The 22,168-nt window shown below is 34.4% G+C and overlaps 2 protein-coding genes across 2 annotated transcripts; one reads left to right on the plus strand and one right to left on the minus strand.

Annotated features, from left to right (window-relative positions):
- Positions 1-581: 581 nt before the first annotated feature.
- LOC130797851 (coiled-coil domain-containing protein SCD2) lies at positions 582-17,038 on the minus strand. Its single transcript, XM_057660638.1, has 17 exons — positions 16,454-17,038; positions 15,734-15,906; positions 10,858-10,930; positions 10,693-10,734; positions 10,541-10,603; positions 9,890-9,939; positions 9,789-9,816; positions 9,242-9,313; positions 9,040-9,150; positions 8,894-8,954; positions 8,695-8,811; positions 8,501-8,616; positions 8,333-8,390; positions 4,568-4,609; positions 4,277-4,317; positions 1,818-1,944; positions 582-970 (listed from the first exon to the last, which is right to left on the minus strand). The coding sequence occupies exons 1-17, from the start codon at positions 16,802-16,804 to the stop codon at positions 828-830; spliced, it is 1,668 nt and encodes a 555-aa protein (XP_057516621.1). The 5' UTR covers positions 16,805-17,038; the 3' UTR covers positions 582-827.
- A 3,303-nt stretch (positions 17,039-20,341) lies between these two features.
- On the plus strand, positions 20,342-21,713 carry LOC130798756 (uncharacterized; the record flags this gene model as incomplete). The annotated part of the gene is made up of 4 exons (XM_057661855.1): positions 20,342-20,533; positions 20,600-20,700; positions 21,049-21,097; positions 21,297-21,713. Coding segments are annotated over 4 exons (522 nt in total), but the record flags the coding sequence as incomplete, so codon positions are not given.
- Between the last annotated feature and the right edge of the window lie 455 nt (positions 21,714-22,168).

Here is a 22,168-nt window from a genome sequence, read left to right on the forward strand (position 1 = left end):
TTAATTAAAACTTTTTTTAAAAAATATTTTGACCTAGAAGAGCAACACATGCAAATCTTTATATAATGTACGTCAAATTTTTTTCCATAATTAAAAATGATTTATTACCTTGATATTGAGTAATTGTATTTTAATTATTAATTTTGGGTTACTACTTAGTGGGTATTGTTTGATATTTTTAAAATTTTTTTTCCTTCTTATTATTTGAATCTATGTGATTACTAGGAGCATTTCAAAAAAAAATGTAACTAAGTATCATTATTCTTAATTTGTTATTTTTTGTTCGTTAATTAGATTAGTTAAGTAAATTAGTACTTAGTTGTTTATCATTCACTTTAAAAAATGAACATGTTCATTTATACTTAAAAGGCTTATATTTTAACTTCGCTTAGGGCCCAAAAAAATTCGGAGACAACTTTAGATATAAATAAAAATATAGCAGAATTAGCGTCTGAACAAAAAATTGTAGCAAACTAAATGAAAAATGGAGTGCTTGTCCATTTCATCTTTTGTTGATGAAAAATTTGATTTTGAACAAGCTGTAAAAAGTTAGGTAAATGAGTAAATTAAGAGAACATATCTAACAGCAAATTCTATTCTATTGAATTCATCTTCCAAGGTTGTATACAAGCAGCTTAATTACACACCAACTTTACAAGGATTCTGAAATTTCTTGTTCGAATAATCACATACACGATACAAAACCTCTCTACATGTGATTCTCAATGGTATAAACTCAGTCTGAACAAAAATACCAGCCATTTCTTTCTAGCTGGCGAAAGTGAAAGAGAAATTTCAAGGGATTACCACAGTATACTTTGCTAAGTTCATGTAGAATTCTCCGATTCAACATCTTGCTTGTGATTTGTATTCTCGGATGAAGGGGAATGGAATTCAGTATCTTTGCGAGATGTTTCCCACAGCTGCTGCTCTAATCCAAGTTTCCGCAACTCAATCACACCACGTTCAACTGACACACAAGAAATAGTATCAAGATGCTTATACACGTTATGGGAAAATTGATGGTTCCCAAAATAAGGGCAGGATGGATACACAACTCTCTTAAATGACTGCAATGAACCAACCTAAATTACACACATCAATAGACCAATTGAGTTACATGAACAGCACCGTGTTTATAACAAAATAACCAAATCTAAGACTTGGTTACACAAGAATGTTACAGATAAAATATAGAGAAATTTCCCTAAAGCTCTTACACATCACAAATGAAGGTTCAGAACGTATTTGTAAATCAAACGTTTGAAGTTTCATCCAACCATACTCAGTTGTCCTTCCGGAGAAAGGATTTATGACAACTAAATGGACAAACAATGAAACAACTTTAAGCTTCATTAGCTTGAAGACTCAACAAACTATTCATTTAATATAACCAAACAGGTCCACTTTTCAGATTTTGGACAAGGCATGTCCATACCAACTTAGTCCTTACATTTCCATTCAACATATCTAGACAACGAAATAGGTATATACCCTTGTAGGACATACCTTTGACACTTACAACATTCAGATGCAGACAGACGTATAGACTGCAGATGCTAAGCATGGTGGATAGCAAAATGCTTTCTAAAAATAATTTCTAATGAATTGGTGCTAGTAAATATGATTTTGATGATGGCGGATAGCCGCAAAGTATGGGATTCTTTTATAAGTTGCACAGAGCAATTCTTAAAACACCCATCAAGGTAATTACATTCCACAACTACTTTATTAGTAACTTCAAGATAAACCATCATCCATAATGAATCTGATTGCAGTGAATACATAACACAAAAGATTGATGTATAAATACGTACCATCGACTGCATCCTGCAACGTCGGGGACTGCCCACTGCGGCTGGTCCACAATTGAAGTCGCTCTTCAGCAATATCCTCCTCAACCTGGTGATCTCTAGCTCTTTTCCAAAAATATGTAAGCCAAGCCTACAAAACAAATATTATACTTGTATAAAATCCAAACACATTCAATATAAGTTTTGAGGGGAAAGGGGTTGAAGGTTGTCCAGAGAGTATGTCCAAATGCTCTCATTAACACATGTAATAAAACAATATCCTAAAAAATGGTGTGGTTTCATCTATACTGCATAGTTCTAGAGGCCCATAGCACGCATCAGTAAAAATTATAGGACTTCTCACACGAGGCTATATTTAAACCCCAAGTAAGATCTCACATTTCTAAAATTCAAATCATTTTCCATCACTAAGTTTCTGGCCACAATATATCTTTTGCTATTTTTTCCTTTTAAATGAAGGTACTACTGTTACTGACTTACTGCTTTGTGAACAAAGCAGTACCTACTACATAGTTGATTAATCCCCAGCCATCTCTTAAGAAAAAATTCACCACGAAACCACAGCAAGTTCATTCCAACTTGTCATTGTACCATGTAAAAAGTTGCGGAAGCTGGGTGGATCATAGTAACAGTCAGTATGCTGCGGAAGCAGCTTCACATGAGTGTTATGATGAGCTGCAAACCATCACACTAGGATTCAAGAGCTTTGATCCATTTATTTCAATTCAAGATTTTAGATTTTATCTTACCATATACCTTTCCAAAACTTGCTCAATTGACTTTTAAATAATGGAATATACTGGCTTATGAGGTAAAATAACTGCTTATAACAGATGACATGTCAAGTTCTAAAATCACCTGTAAAAGAACAGCACTATACAACCCATTATAAATCAGGACATTTTGTGAATTATCATATATTGGCATCATTTTGTGAATTCTTGTTACACAAAGGTAGTTCTCGTCCATTGACATCATCTCGAGCAGCAGATAGGTACCAAAAGCAGCACCATAAAACAGCAGAGTGGCAACTCCTTACCTACTCTGCAAGCTGCAAAATCATTTCCAATTCTGGAAAATCCACTCAATTGAACAGTCCACAGGCATTCTTCCTCATACAGAAGCATACAATGGGTGGTTTAATTCTAGTTTCAATAACCTTGTTAGGATGCTGTTCTCCAACATCAATCTTATCGCGAATTCATTCTCAAAAATATACTAAATTAAGCAGAAGCTAATAGATATTCCTAGTTACAAATATCTCAATTGCAAGCACACAGGCCTGCATAGATCTTTGGTTCATCATATCAAGGAAGCTTTAAACTCCACCCTTGTTATCCCTTATGGCTTACGCTTATTCAGTCTCCTCTTCTCAGTATCATGCTTCACAAACACTTCCAACCACCCCAAATTCTGGATCATAACAAAAGAGGGATTCTAATTATATCTGAGTCTCTGACGCATGTTACTACACTATAAATCAGTTCATGGAGGCAGCATCGGTCGAGAAAATGAGCTCAAGATGACGAGGATTACGAGGTAACATTGTCTTTTACCTTATTATGGAATAGTTTTCAAAACTAGGAATTCTGAAGGGAGTAGTAATTAGTAACAGACAATAAGCCTCACCTCCAAAAGCCAAGTATGAAGGGATTAAACCAAACTTATTCCATTCTCTTTCCCAAACCCAACCTTCAACAATTTGGCTTTAGAAAGGGAATTCACATTGTCTCATACTGCAAAAATAAGGCTGCATCACATCGGCCGCGTTGTAAGGCTTTAAAAAAAACAAACCGATATTTTCTCGTGTTGTAAAGGCGTAAAAAATATTTTGGGCTGTGTCAAGGGATATCTCATGCGTTTGACCGATATTAAGGCGTTACGAAAACGCATCACTTCCGTTACTGCATCACCATTCCGTTACCGCATTTCTTCCCTATGCTGATTGTCTTTCAGTTTAATCAGCAATAACAAACTCTAATTTCCTCCTTCATTTTCTCGCTCTACTTTGGCTTCACAAAGCTCAGAGGAGATGTGGATAGTCTATACATATCAGAAATCATGATGAGATTTTGACTCAAGAACACGCCAACATCACCTCCCATTCCAAAACCATCCACCAGAATCTGAAAGGGAAAAGGAAATCTAGTGACCGAGTCCCTGAATAAAAGGTTAAAGCAGAGAAAATTTAACCTAGAATCAAGATACCCTCCACCCAAATCCTTCCTATTTAATGATGCCTAAACAAAAAATCCAGTTACCGACTTACCGTAATGCGCCTCGAGGTCATTAAATATAAATTGGAGTCCACTATGATTAATCATTAACATACATGTTTGTGAATGACCTCAATGTATAAGGCCTGTATGGTGAGCTCATAAATTGCTAAAAAGAAAGTATTCTATATTGTATTTTATTTTAATTAAAAAGGTGGCACAAATGTGTTACCCATTAGTGCGTACCTCTTTGAAAAGAACATCATCTGACTCCTCTTGACTCAATTCTGCAAGAAATGTATATTTCTTCAGCACACAAGGCTAAGTTATTAAAAATATAATGCATATAAAAAATCCTTCCACTCGGTATAAAACCATGCGTTTTAGGAATAAAACCATATTAAGTTCGGCTTAACCAAATCAGTTTAACCATTACATCCCGAGTCAAAATGCAGCAACATACAGCTAGTGTACCCATAACGTCTACATATAACAAACATCAACAGTTTATAAATGATTGAGGCAAATTCCATTTACCAAATGACTCCATAAACTTGGGATCAACCGCCGCTTTGAAATCTGGAAAACATACATTCAACAAAACAAAATATCAATACTGGGCGGGTTATACATAAACTAATCGATAAAATAGTTGGGGGGGGGGGGGGGTGAGCAGGCCTAAAAAAGGCATACATTCTTGTCATGTGTTTGACCCATTTTCGTTTTTGGTTGTATATAAATGTCAACGAGAAAAAGTAAGTTGATCTGTCCAAACGTTGATCTCGGTAAAAAAAAAGTGAACATAAAAAAAAAAAGGGTGATGGGGTCAGAGTAATGCAGCACAGAGAAATAGAAAGAGGTGGTGAGACTGATGGTCAAATCCATTCAACAATCTTCAATTTAATCTAGTCCTATTGACTGTCCACATAGATTCTATAACAAGCATTTCCAATTTTCTTCATATGGACTTTTTAGCCTAAATCTCTCATATTGCCCAACACTTTTTAGAATCTCTTTGGTTCCAACCTTCCACATTTGTTACCGGCTGTTTTTGAACCTTCGTCGCACATGCCCAAACCAACAAAGACGATTTTTCTTCATCTTTGCTTCAGTATTTGCAACTTCCATCCCATCCTTATGCCATCATTCCTAATATTATCTTTCACTGCGTGCGCGCTCATTCATTGTAGCATACACATCTTAACTCATATCTTCCTACTATGACTCTATGATCCTTTGTAAAGCCTATATTTCAACCAATACAATAACTTTGGTCTAATGGTTGTGTAAATTAAAGCTCACTTGTTTGAGTCCTAGAAACAACTTCTTGCACACAAATGTGGGGTAAAGTTTGCCTATATTACACCTATGTAGTGGGACTCTTACTCGGTAGGCATAGTTTGGGCATCGAGTTTCATCCATTCGAAAGTTTTTTTATAAGGAAAAACTTTGTTGATAAGGAAATACGTCATGCATCAATAGGATGAGGAATCCAAAGAAGCAAATAAAGATGGCTACAATATCACATTTCAACTATTTCTACATAAATCATCAAGAAAGCAATGGTAAAAAACAATCCATGTGTGGCGGCCCAAAGTGACGCCAAAAAGACCATCTTCTCCCATAGCACCTAAACCTGTAGAAATGATCATTGAAAATTCTCCTATTTCTTTCTAACCATGTGTACCATAAAATGTTAAAGGAATAAATCATCCACATCTTTTTCAGAAATTACCCTGTCCCAAACCACAATGTTAATCGAAAGAAAATCTTGAATCCTTCATTCTTCAACCATGATCTTAAACAACCTTTGCTGTAGTTCTCTCGCTATCTTGCAATGGAGAAATAAATGATCATTATCTTCCTCATTCTCACAACATAAAATACATCAACGAGAATTTAATGTCTTATAAGGTCTCCTAAATTGAAGGTTCTCCATCGTGTGCAACTCCCCTTTGGCTACTAGCCACACAAAACCCATGATCTTTTTGGGACCTTAGCTTTTCCAAAGAAAAATAAAGAGATCTATAGGGATGGAAACCAAATTTGCATGAAAAGAAGCGCAAGAGAAGGAATTTGATGAATTTGGGATCCAAATTATTGAATATGATTCGATTGATGGACTGATATTTTGAAGAATATCTAATAGCTCAACCACCAACTGCAAATCCCTCTCTAATGGATCATACCTAAAAGATAAATTCCAGGCAATTTGATTGTTATCCCCCTCCAAAGAATAAAATTTCATAATCGGCGAGTTGTGTTTTGACAAAAGATGACATAATTTGAGAAAAAGTTCTATGAAAGAGTGTGCCCCCAACCATACATCTTCCCAGAATTTTCTAAAATTAACTATGAAATTAACTTCCATGGGCTAAGATAAGTGATGTTGGACCGACTTTTGCTTCCTAAGATGCAGAAGAACCAATATTTTTTTATATAATTCTGTGCAACAAAGAGTTTGATTCACGCAAATATCTCCACAACCACTTTCCTAATAACATCATATTTTTTGTCCTCAAATCCCCTACACGGCTACACCCAAATCCCCTTGTTCAAGTGAAGCTTAACTATATCCTAACCAATCAAATGGTCCTTTTTGAACTTCCCATTCCTTCACAAAGAAAATCTCTCATCATCCTCTCACATCATGGGGCTTTATAAAGAGACATAAAAACATATATATAATTACTCAAACATGATTTAACAATCAAAAATCTTTCCTCCAAAAGAGAACATCACCTTTTTCCAACCATCCAACCTCCTAGACACTTTTTCTATCACCGGAGCCCAAAAAACCTTAGAATGAGGACTGACGCCAATCGAAAGGCATGCGTATGTAATAGAAAATGATACAGTTAGCCATGGTAGCCAACCTACTAATCTCAAACTCCCCCATTGTAATCCCTTTTAAGTTGGAATTTTGATTGTTTATCCTCGATCCAGAAATTTTCTCAAAGAGAGAGACGATGTCTAAAGTATTTCTGAATTTTAGTGCATCATCTGATATAAAGAGAATAGTGTCATCAGCGTATTGCAAATGACTAACCATTGTTTCTTCCTCGCCAACTCTTATCCCATCGATCAAACCTTTATCAACCCCCTTTATTATCAAATTTCCAAGGATATAAGCTACTAAACAGAAGAATAGTGGTGATAGCATGTCCCCTTGTCTTAGGCCTCTTGAATATCAAATTAATCTTTAGTACGACCATTTACCACCATTGCAAACCATGAAGAATCAAGGCACCTGTAATCCATTTGCGTCATCTTATACCAAATTCTTTTTCCTCCATCACCCTATATAAAAAGGCCTATTAACTCTATCATAAGTCTTTTCAAAATCCAATTTGAACAACAAACCTTTACCCCCTTTGCTCCTAATATCCTCTATCGTTTATGAGGCTACCAACACTGCATCAAGAATTTGTTGCCCTTCCATGAAAGCATTTTGTTCTATGGCAATCGTCTCCTAGATGACAATGCTTAATCTTTTCCCCAATACCTTTCCTAGAATCTTATACATACTAGTGGTAAAGCTAATCGGTATAAAATCAGAGATACTCTTCGAAATTTTCTTCTTTGGTATAAAATAAATGAAATTTAAATTCATGCTTTGACATCTTTCCGTTCGTAAAACTCCATAAAAAATATCATTACATCAATTTAACCCATTCCCAAATCTCTTAAAGAACTCAGTGAAACCATCTGGGCCGGATGATTTATCTCCCTCCGCTCATGATGTATCTCCCTACAGCTCAAACACTACAATCCAGATTTCCTCAAGCTCAAACACTACAATTTCTCTTAAAGAACTCAGTGAAACCATCTGGGCCGGGTGATTTATCTCCCTTCGGTTGTGATGTATCTCCCTCCAGCTCAAACACTACAATCCAAATTTCCTGAAGCTCAAACACTATAATAACTCATTAAATCATGTGCTATCAAAAACAACCTCTTTGCTACCACAAGGGTAAAGTTGCTTTATCCAACCTCCAAACCCGGCCTAGAATGGAAGTTGGGAGCCACTTGCTCTCTCACATTCTATGTTACTAAGACTCAGGGCACAAACTGCTAAACTCGAATACTTTGTGAGAAACTTCCACGATTTGGTCAAAACCAGAGTGGAGAATACAACACGGTTAATTGAGGTGAAACAAAGAGTTTGAGGAATATGTCGAGTGTTTGAATGACAAAAACAAAACAAAGATAAAATGAAAACTATAATAATATTTATATGATAAAGCAAGATTTTCTCATCAATAAATAATACGTCATAGAATAGACAAGAATTTAACAAACCTCGAACTAGATTTGGACGTCTCTTTTGTGCCATTGACAATGCAACTGCATCTTCAATCTGAAGGTATATGTTAAGTACGCTTCACGCATCAACCATACACATGATCTTATAAAATAAATTGCAAAAATGTATCTATATCCCAACATAATTGAAACTTGAAGACAAACCTTTAAGGAAGACATTTCCCTTAAACCCATTTCCACTGAAAGCATAGTTTCAATATTCCCCTCCCCAGTAACATCACTAGGATCTCGGCCAGATTTACTCTGACTGAAATTATCATCTGCTTCATAAGAAAAACTCCTGTCAATTAATCATGTTATAAGTAGGGAAGAAATTAAACAGAGGACTATCAACTAGCCTTTGTTCAAATAATCTTCCTTTGCTTTCTGTCCTGCAGATATGACAACTTCAAATGGAAGAGGAGCAAATCTGGACCAATGTTCATACTTGGATCCTGCTATATCTGCACAAATGCCTGTTTTTCGCAATAAAATAATTGCTAAATATGAATAATGAAGACCACTTTTCCTTATAAGATGTAACAAAAGGAGACATACCATATTGCACAGCTAAACCCCAGTAACGGGCAAGCCAGCACCTCTTAAGAACTACTTCCTCCTACATATCACAGGAATCATGTCAATTTCCGCCATCTTGTAAAAATGTATTGACTTAAGGTGTAAAAGCTAATGAAAAAAGCAACCATCTCTTCCTGGGTCAAAACCATTCTTTTAGTCATAGTGCGCATAGCTTTTGCCTCAGACTCAGCTTCTTGAAGCTTTTCTGTAGTTGCTGCAGCCTCCATCCTTAGGTTCTAACAACATCAAGCATTGTAATTTTCATTTAATAACATGTATTTATATAAATATAGCTCACGAAATCGAATCGATACATAGTAGATTTACCTCAATTTCTTGACGTAGGGTCTCCAGTTCCTCTTTACCTTCCCTGCGCTGTTTTGCAGCAGCAAGGGCAGCCTACCAATCAAAGCCCCTCATATCAGAAAGACAGAAATTTTCATCAAATTAGTAGAAAATATGTCTAGCAACTCTTGCATTCTAGAATATGGCCTTCAAAAATTTCCCAAAAATATACGTATAAACCATGTCTGAAAACAGCTTTGGAGCACCTGCAGGTTTATGTGAGTTGTGGGAGATACAAGAAAAGGAACCCTATGTGATTTAATTTTCTATGGCTATGCTATGGAAATTGTTAAGAGTACAGACTCCACACTACCATTTATTTAATGATTTAACGCTTTTTAAAATATGTCCTCGTTGGATATGCAAAGTGAATGAAACTCCTCGGTAATATTCTTTCAATTCCTATAGAGGCGATTGGTCCTCCCTCCATCTTTGCTGAACTGATAAGGTTATTTAAATTTTATTCCTCTTAAAAGCAGTTTCCAGCAGAAAATATGAGCATGATAGCATGCCTATAGAAGATACACACCTCCCTTTGACGTAAAGCTGCTTCCTTCCTGTTAAGAATCCCGAAGAGAATTATGCAACACACTTATTGAAGCAAAGAAATCTAAACAGGAATAAAAGTACCTGCTCAACAATTTAGCTTCCAAAGATAAACCTTCTCCCATAGATGCAACCTGTTGATAGGCAGTAGTAAAATTCCTCATACAATCAACCACAAAAGCTATCATCAAAATTTTCCATCATACGGTATATAAGCCAAGAACAAAAAACTACATAAATGATACCAATAGCAACTACATATTTCCAAAAGGCGGCCCATTTTCATTTTGTGACACATTATCCACACATGAGTGTTAGCTAAATTGTTAATCCCCTAGTGAAATGAGAATAGTAAATCATGGTTGGTTTTGGTTTATTTTTTGTTCAACTGCGCAATTGTGAATTCCAAAAGCAGGTTAGAAAGCAAAAAAAAAAAGGTTGCATTGGGCCCCAACATTTTATTTCACTTTTTGAATTTTGACACGACTTCTACACACAAATCTCCGGTCATCTGGTTATTCACCAACATTTTCACACTTAACACCCCAACTTGCATTCCAAAAAAAAATTAAAAATACCCTATTTTAGCACACTTTCATTAGTGTCATCTCCACCCAAAGAGACCTCCTCAGATATTTTGGGCAGTTTTTGTGACAGAGGGAGTAAAAAGGCAAACTCATCTTTGCAAAGCAAGTAGTGCAACTGGCAGAATTATACCAAAATAAGGATACAGACCTGTCTTTCAAGTTCTCTTGCTCTGGCCTCTGCTTCTTGACGTTTTCTCTCGGCTTCTCGAAGCTGTAGCAAGTACACAGGTTCATGTTTTCTTCATCAGCAACAATAAGGAAGCAAACGGAGTTTTTCCTTTCAAAGGGAAGGGAAAATACCTGTTCAAGGACATTTTCGTTCTCTTGTTGTAGCATATCCAGCTGCAATGACAAGACATACTTTAAAAAATGCATTACATGATACTACTTGACAAAAGCATGCAAACATGGAATAGACTTGGAAAGCAAAAGCTCAAAGAGGGATCATTGATGAGAGTCACATACTTCATCAAGAAGGGCAGCATCGTCCGGCCCATTACCTGAATCTTTCAAGCTGAGATGACCTAAATCTGGAAACCTGTATGTTTAAAAACGAGAAATTTTGGCAATTTAACCTATACAAGCATGTTAAATTGAATCATAGAATTAGGGAGAAGAAAACAACCAGTAATTAACATATACTACTTTAAGGGCCTAGGAATGTTCATGTTCTCTTCATCATAATTACTATACAAAGCTGAATTTTCCGATTAAAACTGACAAAAACTGATTTTCTACATCTTAGTACTTGAATAACTTCGATAGAATATTAACTGTTTTCTGTTGAAGAAGAAGCCATTGAAAGAAAAGTTCTATCCATCATACTACCATGCAAGCATATTTTTCTAAGTGTCACCATTTAGAGAAGGGAAAGAAAGTGTAGAAATATGTTAGAGAATGTCCAGCATATGTGATGAAATGTCGCGTAAATGAAGATGAGCCATAAACTTTCGTTAGGTTCTTAAGAGGTCTTGAAAACAGAATCGCAAGGGTAGCAGAGTTACACCCATACTCCACCTTAGAGGAACTCATTATTTTGTCATACCAATTGGAACAAAAACAAAAACCCAAAGCTAGAACTGATTCTAGATCCTATTCTAAACCAAACGCCTTTCAAAAACCATCTGTAACAAACCTAGACAATAAAACTTCATCAAGCAAAAGAACGTTCAATCCATGTCAAAACCACCCCACAATCAACCAACATTCCATCAAATCCAAAGGGTCCAAGAAGATGTTTTAGGTGCCAATGACTAGGGCACATCGTCTCTGAGTGTCCCAACAAAAACATTGTTACACTTGCAGAGTTTGAGGCTTATAATTGGGAAGAAGAATAGATGGACGTAGACCCTATAGTAGATACCAGCCCCATTGAAGGAGAATGTGTTGGTCCCAATGAAGAAAAGTGCTTCATGATGAGGAAAGTGCTACATGCCCAAGCAACAATAGATAAGGATCCACAAAAAGAATCCACACAAAAAATTTACGATTGGTTTACCACAAGTAAGGTGTGTAGTTTATCATAGATGGTGGTAGTTGTACCAATATGATGTCCCAAACTTTGGTGTCTAAATTAAGTCTTCCAACCTCCCACACTCCTATCCTTATGTCATTCAATGGCTTAACCAATGAAAGGGATTACAAGTTGCCGACCGTGTCTTGTCATCCTTTAGTATTTGGAAGGAAGAGTTGTGGTGTGATGTCATGCATATGGTTGCTTGCCATGTTTTACTAGGAAGGCGTTGGTTGTTTGATAGAAATGTCTCGTATGATGGGTGTAGAAACACAAATTCTTTCACTAAACAAGGTCGTAAGATCACACCCGACCCTGGGGGTAGGCCCAAGGGGCAACTGCCCAGGGCCCACCTTCAAAAATTAGTATTAAGGTATTATAAAAGGGCCCATAAAAGAATTATTAATATATCGCATGTAAAGAGTGAAAGTACCAGTTAATGCCCAAATTCATACAAGTAATTAGTAACTATTCCAATTCCATCTATTAATAAACATTAATTACCACATATTTTTTAAGAAAATCAGTGAGTAATTTAATATCTATTTTCCAAAAAAATCATTAAACTTTTGTCTTCTTTCTTTTCACTAGTTTTCACCCTTTTAATTATCATATCAGTATAATTACCTTCTTAAATTAAATTTTCAATTTTTTAAGAAACAACTATTCTCTACCTAAGATCCACTTAATTCCAATTTGGAAAAAAAATGATTTTCTAAGTAAGTTTTCTTCCTATTAATCAGTTAAATAATTATTGAAAGTAACTTTTTTTATTGCCTAAAATAGTTTTCAATTGTCGTTCCAGTAGAATTTAATTTTGAATTATAATTTGTTTGTTAATTTAATTATAGATTTTTTTCTAACTCAAAAAAATATTAAGGCCATAATTTAACAACACGAAAGTTAAATTTATTTGTTTTGTGTGGTTTAATAATTTAAAGGGCCCTAAATTACTAGTTTGCCTAGGGCACCGAAAAGTTCAGGACCGGGCCTGCGTAAGATTACTTTAATCCCTAACCAAATTCCAAAATCAAAAAACCACGACTAATACATCATCTCTTACTATGTTCAATTCTAACATTATTTCTAGTGTTCAACAGGAAAAAAAATATGTTTCTTAGGTTGGACGTGCAAAAGATACATGATGAAGGTGGGAAGGAAATTCTACACAACAAGATACCAAGTAAAGAAGATATACTAGGAGACAAAGTCATCAACTCACTACAAGGCAAGAAAATCAACATTCAAGGTGCTAGTTTGAGGACAAACTCTTCGATGAGGGAGAGAATGTTTGCTATGGAACCCTTACCCCACTCATCAAAAGTCATCTCAACTAACCATCCAAGTCATCATCCAAGATTCTAAACGAGAGTAACATTTAATCAAGCTCATTATCTAAATTTCTTTATGTTTTCATTTATTTTGAAAAAAAAAATTTGTATTATGTTAAAAACTTGTAGTAATTCATACTAGTTTAGATTTAGTTGTCATTAGCTCAAAAACATAATATGTATGTTGTAATATTACTTGTTAGCTAAGATTTACACATGAAGTTCAAGAGGGTTAAAGGAGCTACAACAAACATAATGTGGCTTTCAACATGTGGCTTTGATCAATCATCCACAAAGTGGCATAAAACATAGGAAGTTATTAAGTGCAAGGAAGTCACAAGCTCCTTGGAAGTTTCAAAGATAAGTAACATTATTTGGAAATATTAAGGAAGTTTCACAACCACCAAAAGGAGTTACCGTAAAAAATGGCATGTGAACCTTAGTGCAAGTTGAAAATCAGAAAGTTTTCCTCCTACATTTCCCTCCTACGTTCAAAAGAAGGCATGGATGTTATTTGACTTCCTTATTAATGTTTTACTCGCCAAAACTACATAACCTACAATCTGATTTTTAACTTCAAGAAACCACCTCAAGGAGTTATGTCAAATGCTTGGACAGTGGACGTGTTTGAAAAAAAGGCATGGATGTTATTTAACTTCCTTATTAAAATTTACCCGCCAAAACTACATAACCTAGAGGCTGATTTTTAACTTCAAGACACCACCTCAAGGAGTTATGTCAAATGCTTGGACGTGTGATATTCATGGAACAAAAAATTCCTTGTTACGTTACGTAACGCCCGTTAAGTAACCTATTTGAGAGTTGCCACTACGTTAAATCCTATTATATAACGGTGCATGATTATTCACGCTCATCGTCGCATGATGCACTAATTTCCTTGCGAATCGCGAATCAAAATAAGCGAATTATGGACGGTTTTTGGGTTATTTTAGACTCATTTTGAGTGAACCGCGAATTCTAAAAAGGGAATTAACCGGTGAACTGTGTTACAGTATTCACGGTGAAAACGTCACATTGACCGTTACGTAACGTGTAACATCCGTTATTTCATATTTTCAACGATATTTCACGTCACAACGTTATTTGTCTTCGTTAAAATTTCATTAATGATCACTTAACTTATAGTTACTCATAATTTTGATCCTCCAATAAAATAATTGTCTAATAAGTTAATAAACTTCAAAAAACTAATAAGCTAATTAATTAACCACCAAGAGTACTTCATATAGTGCAAGTAACAAAAAAAATGCAATTATAAGTTCCGAACACCCCTTATGTGATTTATTTTTTCAAAAATTCACACCGCATTGGCCTTCGAGCTATGAAGAATTCCCTCCAATACTAGTGGAAGTTACATAACTCCCAAACAAAAGTTACACTATAGTCATTATATGTTAAAGTAATGTGCGATAGGTTAGATTTCTGATTTAGAGTCTTTGTTCTTATGCTTAGTCTTCTATATATACGTACCTATGTACCAACATTAAAGGTTATTAATGATATAAAGAAAAAACTGAAACATTGTTGAATTTAGGTCTCTTTTTATGTTTGAATTAGAGGTTAAGAATTAAGACTTAAGAATAGATAGTCATACCATACATGCTTGTGATCTTTAGGGCCTTTAATTCCTACTGTAGGATATGTACCAATAGCAATTAAAGCACGCTAACTATCTTCTTTTTCCAATCCTTCATTATCAATCTCTACCTATACTTAGCTGTGGTGATCCTATATCAACTTAGAATACTTACATCCCCAAATGTCCCACCGGCTATTCCTCTTCATTTGCCTTACAACAATCTGTCCTAATTCTTCCATTATCATTCTCACACAATACCTTTCCTCTTAAACAACAATCAACTCACAAAACAGCCCCATACAAAACCATAAACACCTACCCATCTCACCGTTGTTTCTAACTTCAAAGCTTTGAATCCAATTTCCCCTTGTCTGTTCCATTGTGTCTCAAACGAGCATACAACACACTTTATTATTCATAACAAAACCAAAACAGTGCCCATGATGATTTCCAACTAGATTAGCAATGGACAATTAAAATACATATTGAAGGGTTCATAAAACCCTCTAAACTATTGGCAATGCGAAAAACAAACTTTGGACGTGCAATATAATGTGAATCCTATCAGTGATTTGGAATACGATAAATAACAACAAATAACAGAACATTCAGTATAAAGTTTCCAAATGACAGCTTCTTCAAATAAAGTAGCTCCATGGTATTGTAATTGTTCCCCTGGGACTTCAAGAACTTTTTAAGGGGCTTCCATTGTCCAATATTTAACATCGTGGAAAGAGTTGACCGTATGATGATTCTTAAGATTTTGAGAAAAATGAATAGTTCTCTCCCTTTCTAACAGGAAAACATCATTTGAAATCTAAAACACAAGCTATGAGTATAAACCTATCAATAAATGCAGATATTAATCAGAAAGCATAGAGTATGATGCTCTCATACCTTTTATCTCTAGCTTTTGGAGTGGGAAGCTCTATCGTAGAGATCACTGCCGGGGTTTTTAACACAACTCTACTAGGTTGTGGCACTGCAGCTGCTTGTCGAATTGTAGTCGGCCTTCCAGCTGAGGTTGAACGTACAGAATAAGCATTGTGATCTACATAGTTCCTACCTAACTAATTCAACATCAAAAATTTCTAATCAATCCACTAGTTCACATAATCACATCACAATAAATTTACCAACTACGAAAAACAATTCAACTCTTAATAATCAGTCATCAATTTTAGGAAATACTCTTACATTGAAAAATCCTAAACCCTCAAATCCTTATTATAAAGCTCAATTCAGCCATAGAGTAATCAAAATATACATTGTAGTCGACTAAATACTGTCAAGATTCAAAATCACAGCAACAAGAGTAAACAATATAAAACATAAAATCAAAAAATTATCGAATCAAACCACTGGTTCACATGATCACATCACAATAAATCCATCAACTAAACAAAAAACCAATCAATTATCCACAATGACTCATCAAATTTAAACAACACGCAAATCTATTTCCAAAATCATCAACACTTCACCCCTCAATTCTTACTCTAAAACTCATATCAGTCAAACAATAACCAAACTATACATATTAATATTCCACAACAATCATAAAAAATACAACAAAAGAAAAATATTATAACATCAAAATCAAAGGCATAAAACTACCGCAGGGGAGGGAGCACGATGAGTAGGACGAGCAGCAGAGAGATTAGAATGTAATCCATTAGTATGATTTATCTTCGTAGGAGGAGCAAAACGTAAGCCAAGATCAAGATCATCGTTATCATTATCATCATCGTTATCGTCTGTAGCAGATTGAGTAGCCATAACCTGAGCCAAGCGACGAGCAGCAGCTTTAGCAGCGACGTTTTGAGTACGCTTAACAGTGGAGTAACCGGTACCGAGTCGCGAACTCGGATGAGCAGGAGACATGGCAGGTGAGTTGGAATCGTTGCTGCTTGAATTGCTACTCCATTGACGAGTATATACAGGACTTAGAGCTCTTCTCCGATCCATTTTTGGTTGATTTTCAATGATCAAAGTTGAATTTGAATTCAGCGTGAATTCAACTTCACTCCGAAGTTATTGAGTTTTGTCTTCAATTTTTTTTTCTTATTTTGACTAATAAAAAATTGAATTTGTTGGGATTGAAGAGGAGAGAGAAAGAGGGAGTGTGGGGTCAGGTTGAGTTGGAGAAAGAGGAGAGAGAAAAAATGTGCCGGAGAAGGAGTTAAAGTAAAGATGTAGATGAACACGGAAACGACTAGGGGCGTAACTAATTTGGTTAAAAGCCAAATACCGAACCGAATCAAACTGAATGATTTAACTTTCCATGCCTAGCACCAAAATGAAAAGCAACTTTCTTGGACGCTTCTTACCCTCCTAGACTAAAACCGAATCAAAACTGTGCTCCAAGTCCAATACAACAAAACTAAGCTTAATTTGGAATCAACCAAATTTAGGAGACACCATATCCCAACAAATAGTGTATTTGATCAACAATCAATTCACACCTAATACAACTTGTATCAATATATAATCACTCCAACATATGTTTAAACAATTCTAACCACAAGATACATGTAAGGTGTGATATAAGATGAGTTAGAGTATATAACATATTATGGAACCTCAACTATTAGCTTAACCTTTTAATTGAGTTTGTTCCTTGATATGGTATTAGGGCTAGTATGACAAGTCACGAGTTCGAATCTCAACCGCCCTTCTAATAAAATGGCCTTAAAATTCTATATCTAATTAAATGGCCTTAAAATTCTATATCTTGTAGTTATCGTCAATTAATTTGCTTGATTAGTTAGATGAAAATATTAAAAGCTAACAATTAAAGATTCAACTTCTTAGTTAACATGAAAAAAGGTACTAGTATTTGTAGTAAAAAGGTATACATACTGGCAAAGGAGGTGTACCCAAGTTTAAGCCAAGATTCCAATAGTCGGCCTCCTCATACACACTATCATCTGAAGGAGCAACCTTATTGTTGTTAGCGATAACCAGAGCTATATGCCTTTGAGCAGCTGAAATTTCTACCAGTTTTCGAGTTCTTTTTGAGTTGGCATTACGATCGACAGGCGGCATCACTGCCACTGCCGAACGTATCTCCTCGTCATAACCCACGTAACTCATTGTCTCTTTTGTGAACTGAAATTAGGTAGCAAGTAATTACCAATAGGAAACATATTAAAGCAACTGCATTATAAGAGGCTAGAAACTAATAATTTTTCTTGTTGAATTGGTGTGGTTTACAATTTACATCTACTTGTCTTTTGAATATTTTGATTTGAAACTTTCGTTCATGTACATACATACTTAATTCCTTTGTTCAACGAAATTTGTCCACCTTTATTTTTAATTCGTCCCAATAGATTAGACATATTTATATTTTTGATCATGATCTATTTTTTTTTTACTTTTCATCCATATATTTAATTTAGTTTTTCATTTCATCCGCATGTTTCTTTCATTGCCCTACAATATTTACTCCCTTCGTTTTCTAATATTTTTTCCGTTTTAAATATTCTACTTTAGATAGATAAATTTGATTAAGATTTTTAGGACATATATAGATATAAAATATACCGATGTGAGATCTCTTTAGATTCATCTTGACTCTTGATGTATACTTTTTTATTGTATATTTTTTATAATTTTGTATGATGCATATTTAAAAATATTAATGCTTAAAATCTCTTTTGAAAATTGTGTAAAAAATAAACGAGAAGAAAATAAGAAAACGAAAGAAGTATTTGTCTTCTTTTCTTGGTTTTTTTACGTACCTATAAGACAAATTTTATGGAACAGAGAGAGTGTAGGTTAGATATCTATGTTTACATTTTGTGAATTAATTATAATTATGTGATTTCAACAGGTTATAAATTTGCAACTTTGACAAGTTTTTGAGGTTTCATGTTTAATGTATTGGTCAATGATAACACGATTTCATACAATATTAATATTGTTTCTCAAATTGGACGTAGTCAATATATGACGTTAAAATGAATATGCTACTTTTCTTTCTCATGTTGGAACTCTTAATTTCTTAGATTATTACACTTTTCAAGTTAATTAATTAGTTACTGAAATTTTTAATTATTTATTTTTTTAAAATACCTAATAATTTATTACTAAAAATGCCATACAAAATCTATAATAAAGTAATCGATTATATACATAATAATTTTAATCAAACAAAATTCTATATAGAATAAGCCACTGTCAATATAAAAGATATTTAACGCTGAAATTTTTTCTCTTTATCACATCATTGTCTGATACAGTCACCTCCAATGGGGGTCCTCAGATAGAGATAAATTTGATACTATTGACTGCATTAGCATAACTGATACCCGTCATTATATAATTAATTACTATGTTTTATTCCCAAACATTATTCAATAAGAATAAAAACTTATTTTAAACAATAAATTAAAAATATTTAAACTATCGATCCTGTATTAGTTGCCAACACATTTGTTATCAAGTTACATTCATGCATCTGCTCTATTTATAGAAATATTGTATGATTTCATTTCTTGATTTCATCTCATATATACAACTACATCGTTAGTAATCATGAAAGAGAAACGAAGGAAAGGTTGGAGTAGAGTCGTTGAATTTTGACATGATCCGACTTAAAGACCTGATCAAATTTGATCTGATCGAGACTCAACATATAGAGGCGAAGTCAGAATTTTCAGTTAAGGGGCCAAATTGTTGATATACTAGCTAGTTATTTATTATATAAAAACTAGTTAAACTATTAAAATTTGAATCATATAGATGGAAATTAACTTGAATTATAGCAAAAATTATATTTGACAAATAGAGTTAAAGCTTTCCTATAATTACCTCTTTTGAAAAAAAAAGTGTTTTTGACTTTATATATTTGTCTTCTAAGTCTTCAAAAAATTACTATTAAAATTAAGATAGTAAAAATATAAAAACACACACTAAAAAGGATGAATGTGAATTAAGAAAGATAGATAGTAATGACATTATAGTATAAATTAAATTAGCCCGTCTTATATGAGACCGTCTCACCATAAGACGAGTCCATACAAGTAAGCCCATTTCTTAAAGTGATAACTATGAAATTGTAAGAAAATTTGAAATAAATGAGATTATTTATCTACTTAATTCCAAATATAAGATTCGGGAAAACTTATGTCCTAAAATAAGCTTCCGTACGTCCAAGCCTAGCCTCGGGTAAGTCGCTGTTACTAACAGCGAATAAGGGGAAATAAAATAAAAATTAAAAACTCCTTAAGTCGCTGTTAGTAACAGCGACTATGAAGATTAAAAAAAATAAATAAATAAAATTTCTAAATATTTTCCTGGGCCAAGACTTACATAACAGCAAGCCCAAAGCCCATTCACTTTAACCTTCAAACAGTTATCTAATAGCAGATGAATTAACTATATAAAATTATTATTGTTTGATTAATCTTCCGATGTGGAACTGTGGGTTTTTCCTTTCAATTTCCTACCCTCCCTTCCGATGTGGGACTTGTACATGCATGCACCAACTGGTAAAATCATGACCATAATATTTACTCCTTACATGGGAGTGCCATATTGGAAGATTTGATCATTAATTTGGCTGATGCAATATCGAGCGTATATTTGGAGGTTATATCAGTTGACAGTGAAACTTCTGAAAAAATTAGTAACTACAGCCTATCTTTGTGTACTTTGTCAGCCAGAGCTCTGCAAAAATTGAGAAATGAGGTATTTATTTTTTTCGGTTCATTCATATTTTTTCATGTCCTTTTAAAGCTTTTTTTAAATTTTCAGAAATTGATCCTACAGTGTTTTCACAATCTATGCTTTGATTGTGAATGGGTGTTTACTGACATTATGGCCATATCATTTGAGGAGAAACTTAAGCAACTACTGTTGTGGAGCTTCATAATAAAAGGGAACAACCTTTTTCTGGTTCCGTGCTCCAGAATCTAAATTGATAAGTTGAGCTTGTTGTACATCTCGTTGCCAGTTGCCCCCCCTGTTTCAAAATTCCTAGACATTAGGCAACGTTTATGTTCCGCCCTCACCAATGCCTCCTTAACGGCTTGAACCATCCCTTCTCAAAGAATATGAAGATTTAATGTATCTTCCTTTTTGTTTTTTTAACTATTTGATTTGTCTGCTGCCTAAAGCCGAATTTGTTCCCAATCTGTTTGTAAACATGCCATCTTCAAATACTGAGTCTCCTGAATCTGAATATATATTATCCCTTGTTCCAGCAGTGATGCAATGTTGGTGTTAGTTGACGTTGTCGTTATGGGTAGCAAGGTAATCGCTCCAAAATTTAAAGAAGGCGTGAAATAACGTTATTTGTTTCCAATTTGTGTTAGATTAATTTTAAACAATAAATTCATTAACTTGATTCGGTGTTGGATGTCAAATTACAATATAGATTATGAAAAAGATACTTAAGAAGGATTAACTTGTTCTCTCCTTCAAATCTAACTATTTATTTCTCCATATATGTTTTGGTTTCAGGAAGTATTACTTCAGCTTGATAATCGAGTTGTCCGACATAGCAGTGCCTATGGTCAAAGCTATCGTTTCTCAGGTTCGTACTGCGATATCATTCTTCCTTGTTAGCCTGATTGGGCGTTCTGTAGGACTCGTATATACCGGGATAAGGCAATCCTTGCGATGGAAGTAAAGATCACCTTGTAGCAAATGATATAGATGGGTTGTAGAGGACACTTTGTTCCATTGATTCTTTTCTCGGTCAATATTCTCTTTTGATTTTTTGTCACTTATTTTTGCAATACCCTATTCTTATTCACACTTCATACTACAGAAGTATTATTGATCATTTGATATCAGTAAATTTTCATTAATTTTTTTTTTGTTGCAACAAATTATTTGTTACATGTGAGTATACGACATATTTCAAGAACCAACTTCCACTAAACATTTTAAAACATTTTTGTGAGAAAGATATGAGATGTTCGGGGATTCGTTATTTACCCGACATTGTAATCGTCTTCGTGAGCTTCTCTTCACCACTCCCGGTGCTCTTCAGTACCTCAGTCCCACATCGGTGCTTTATTCGTGAGCTAATTTTTGGTTTCATTTATTTTGATGTGTTCCAGAAAACAGTCCCACATCGGAAGATTAATCAAACAATAACAAGTTTATATAGTTAGTTCATCTGTTATTAGATAACTGTTTGAAGGTTAAAGTGAATGGGCTTTGGGGTTGCTGTTATGTGAGTCTTGGCTCAGGAAAATATTAAGAAATATATATTTTTTTTTTTTTAAAAAACTTCATAGTCGTTGTTACTAACAGCGACTCAACTCCTTAAGTCGCTGTTAGTAACAGCGACTTTCAACTTTTTAATTTTTATTT

The sequence above is a fragment of the Amaranthus tricolor genome, chromosome 13, assembly GCF_026212465.1.
Source record: "Amaranthus tricolor cultivar Red isolate AtriRed21 chromosome 13, ASM2621246v1, whole genome shotgun sequence".
Classification (NCBI taxonomy): Eukaryota; Viridiplantae; Streptophyta; class Magnoliopsida; order Caryophyllales; family Amaranthaceae; genus Amaranthus; species Amaranthus tricolor.

Coding starts and splice junctions, on each gene's coding strand:
- LOC130797851 (XM_057660638.1), bottom strand. CDS start 16,804: ATGGATCGGAGAAGAGCTCTAAGTCCTGTATATACTCGTCAATGGAGT. Junction 8,812..8,893: donor GGGTTTAGCTGTGCAATATG/GTATGTCTCCTT, acceptor TGCGAAAAACAG/GCATTTGTGCAGATATAGCA. Junction 971..1,817: donor GTTGCAGGATGCAGTCGATG/GTACGTATTTAT, acceptor CTTGTGTGTCAG/TTGAACGTGGTGTGATTGAG.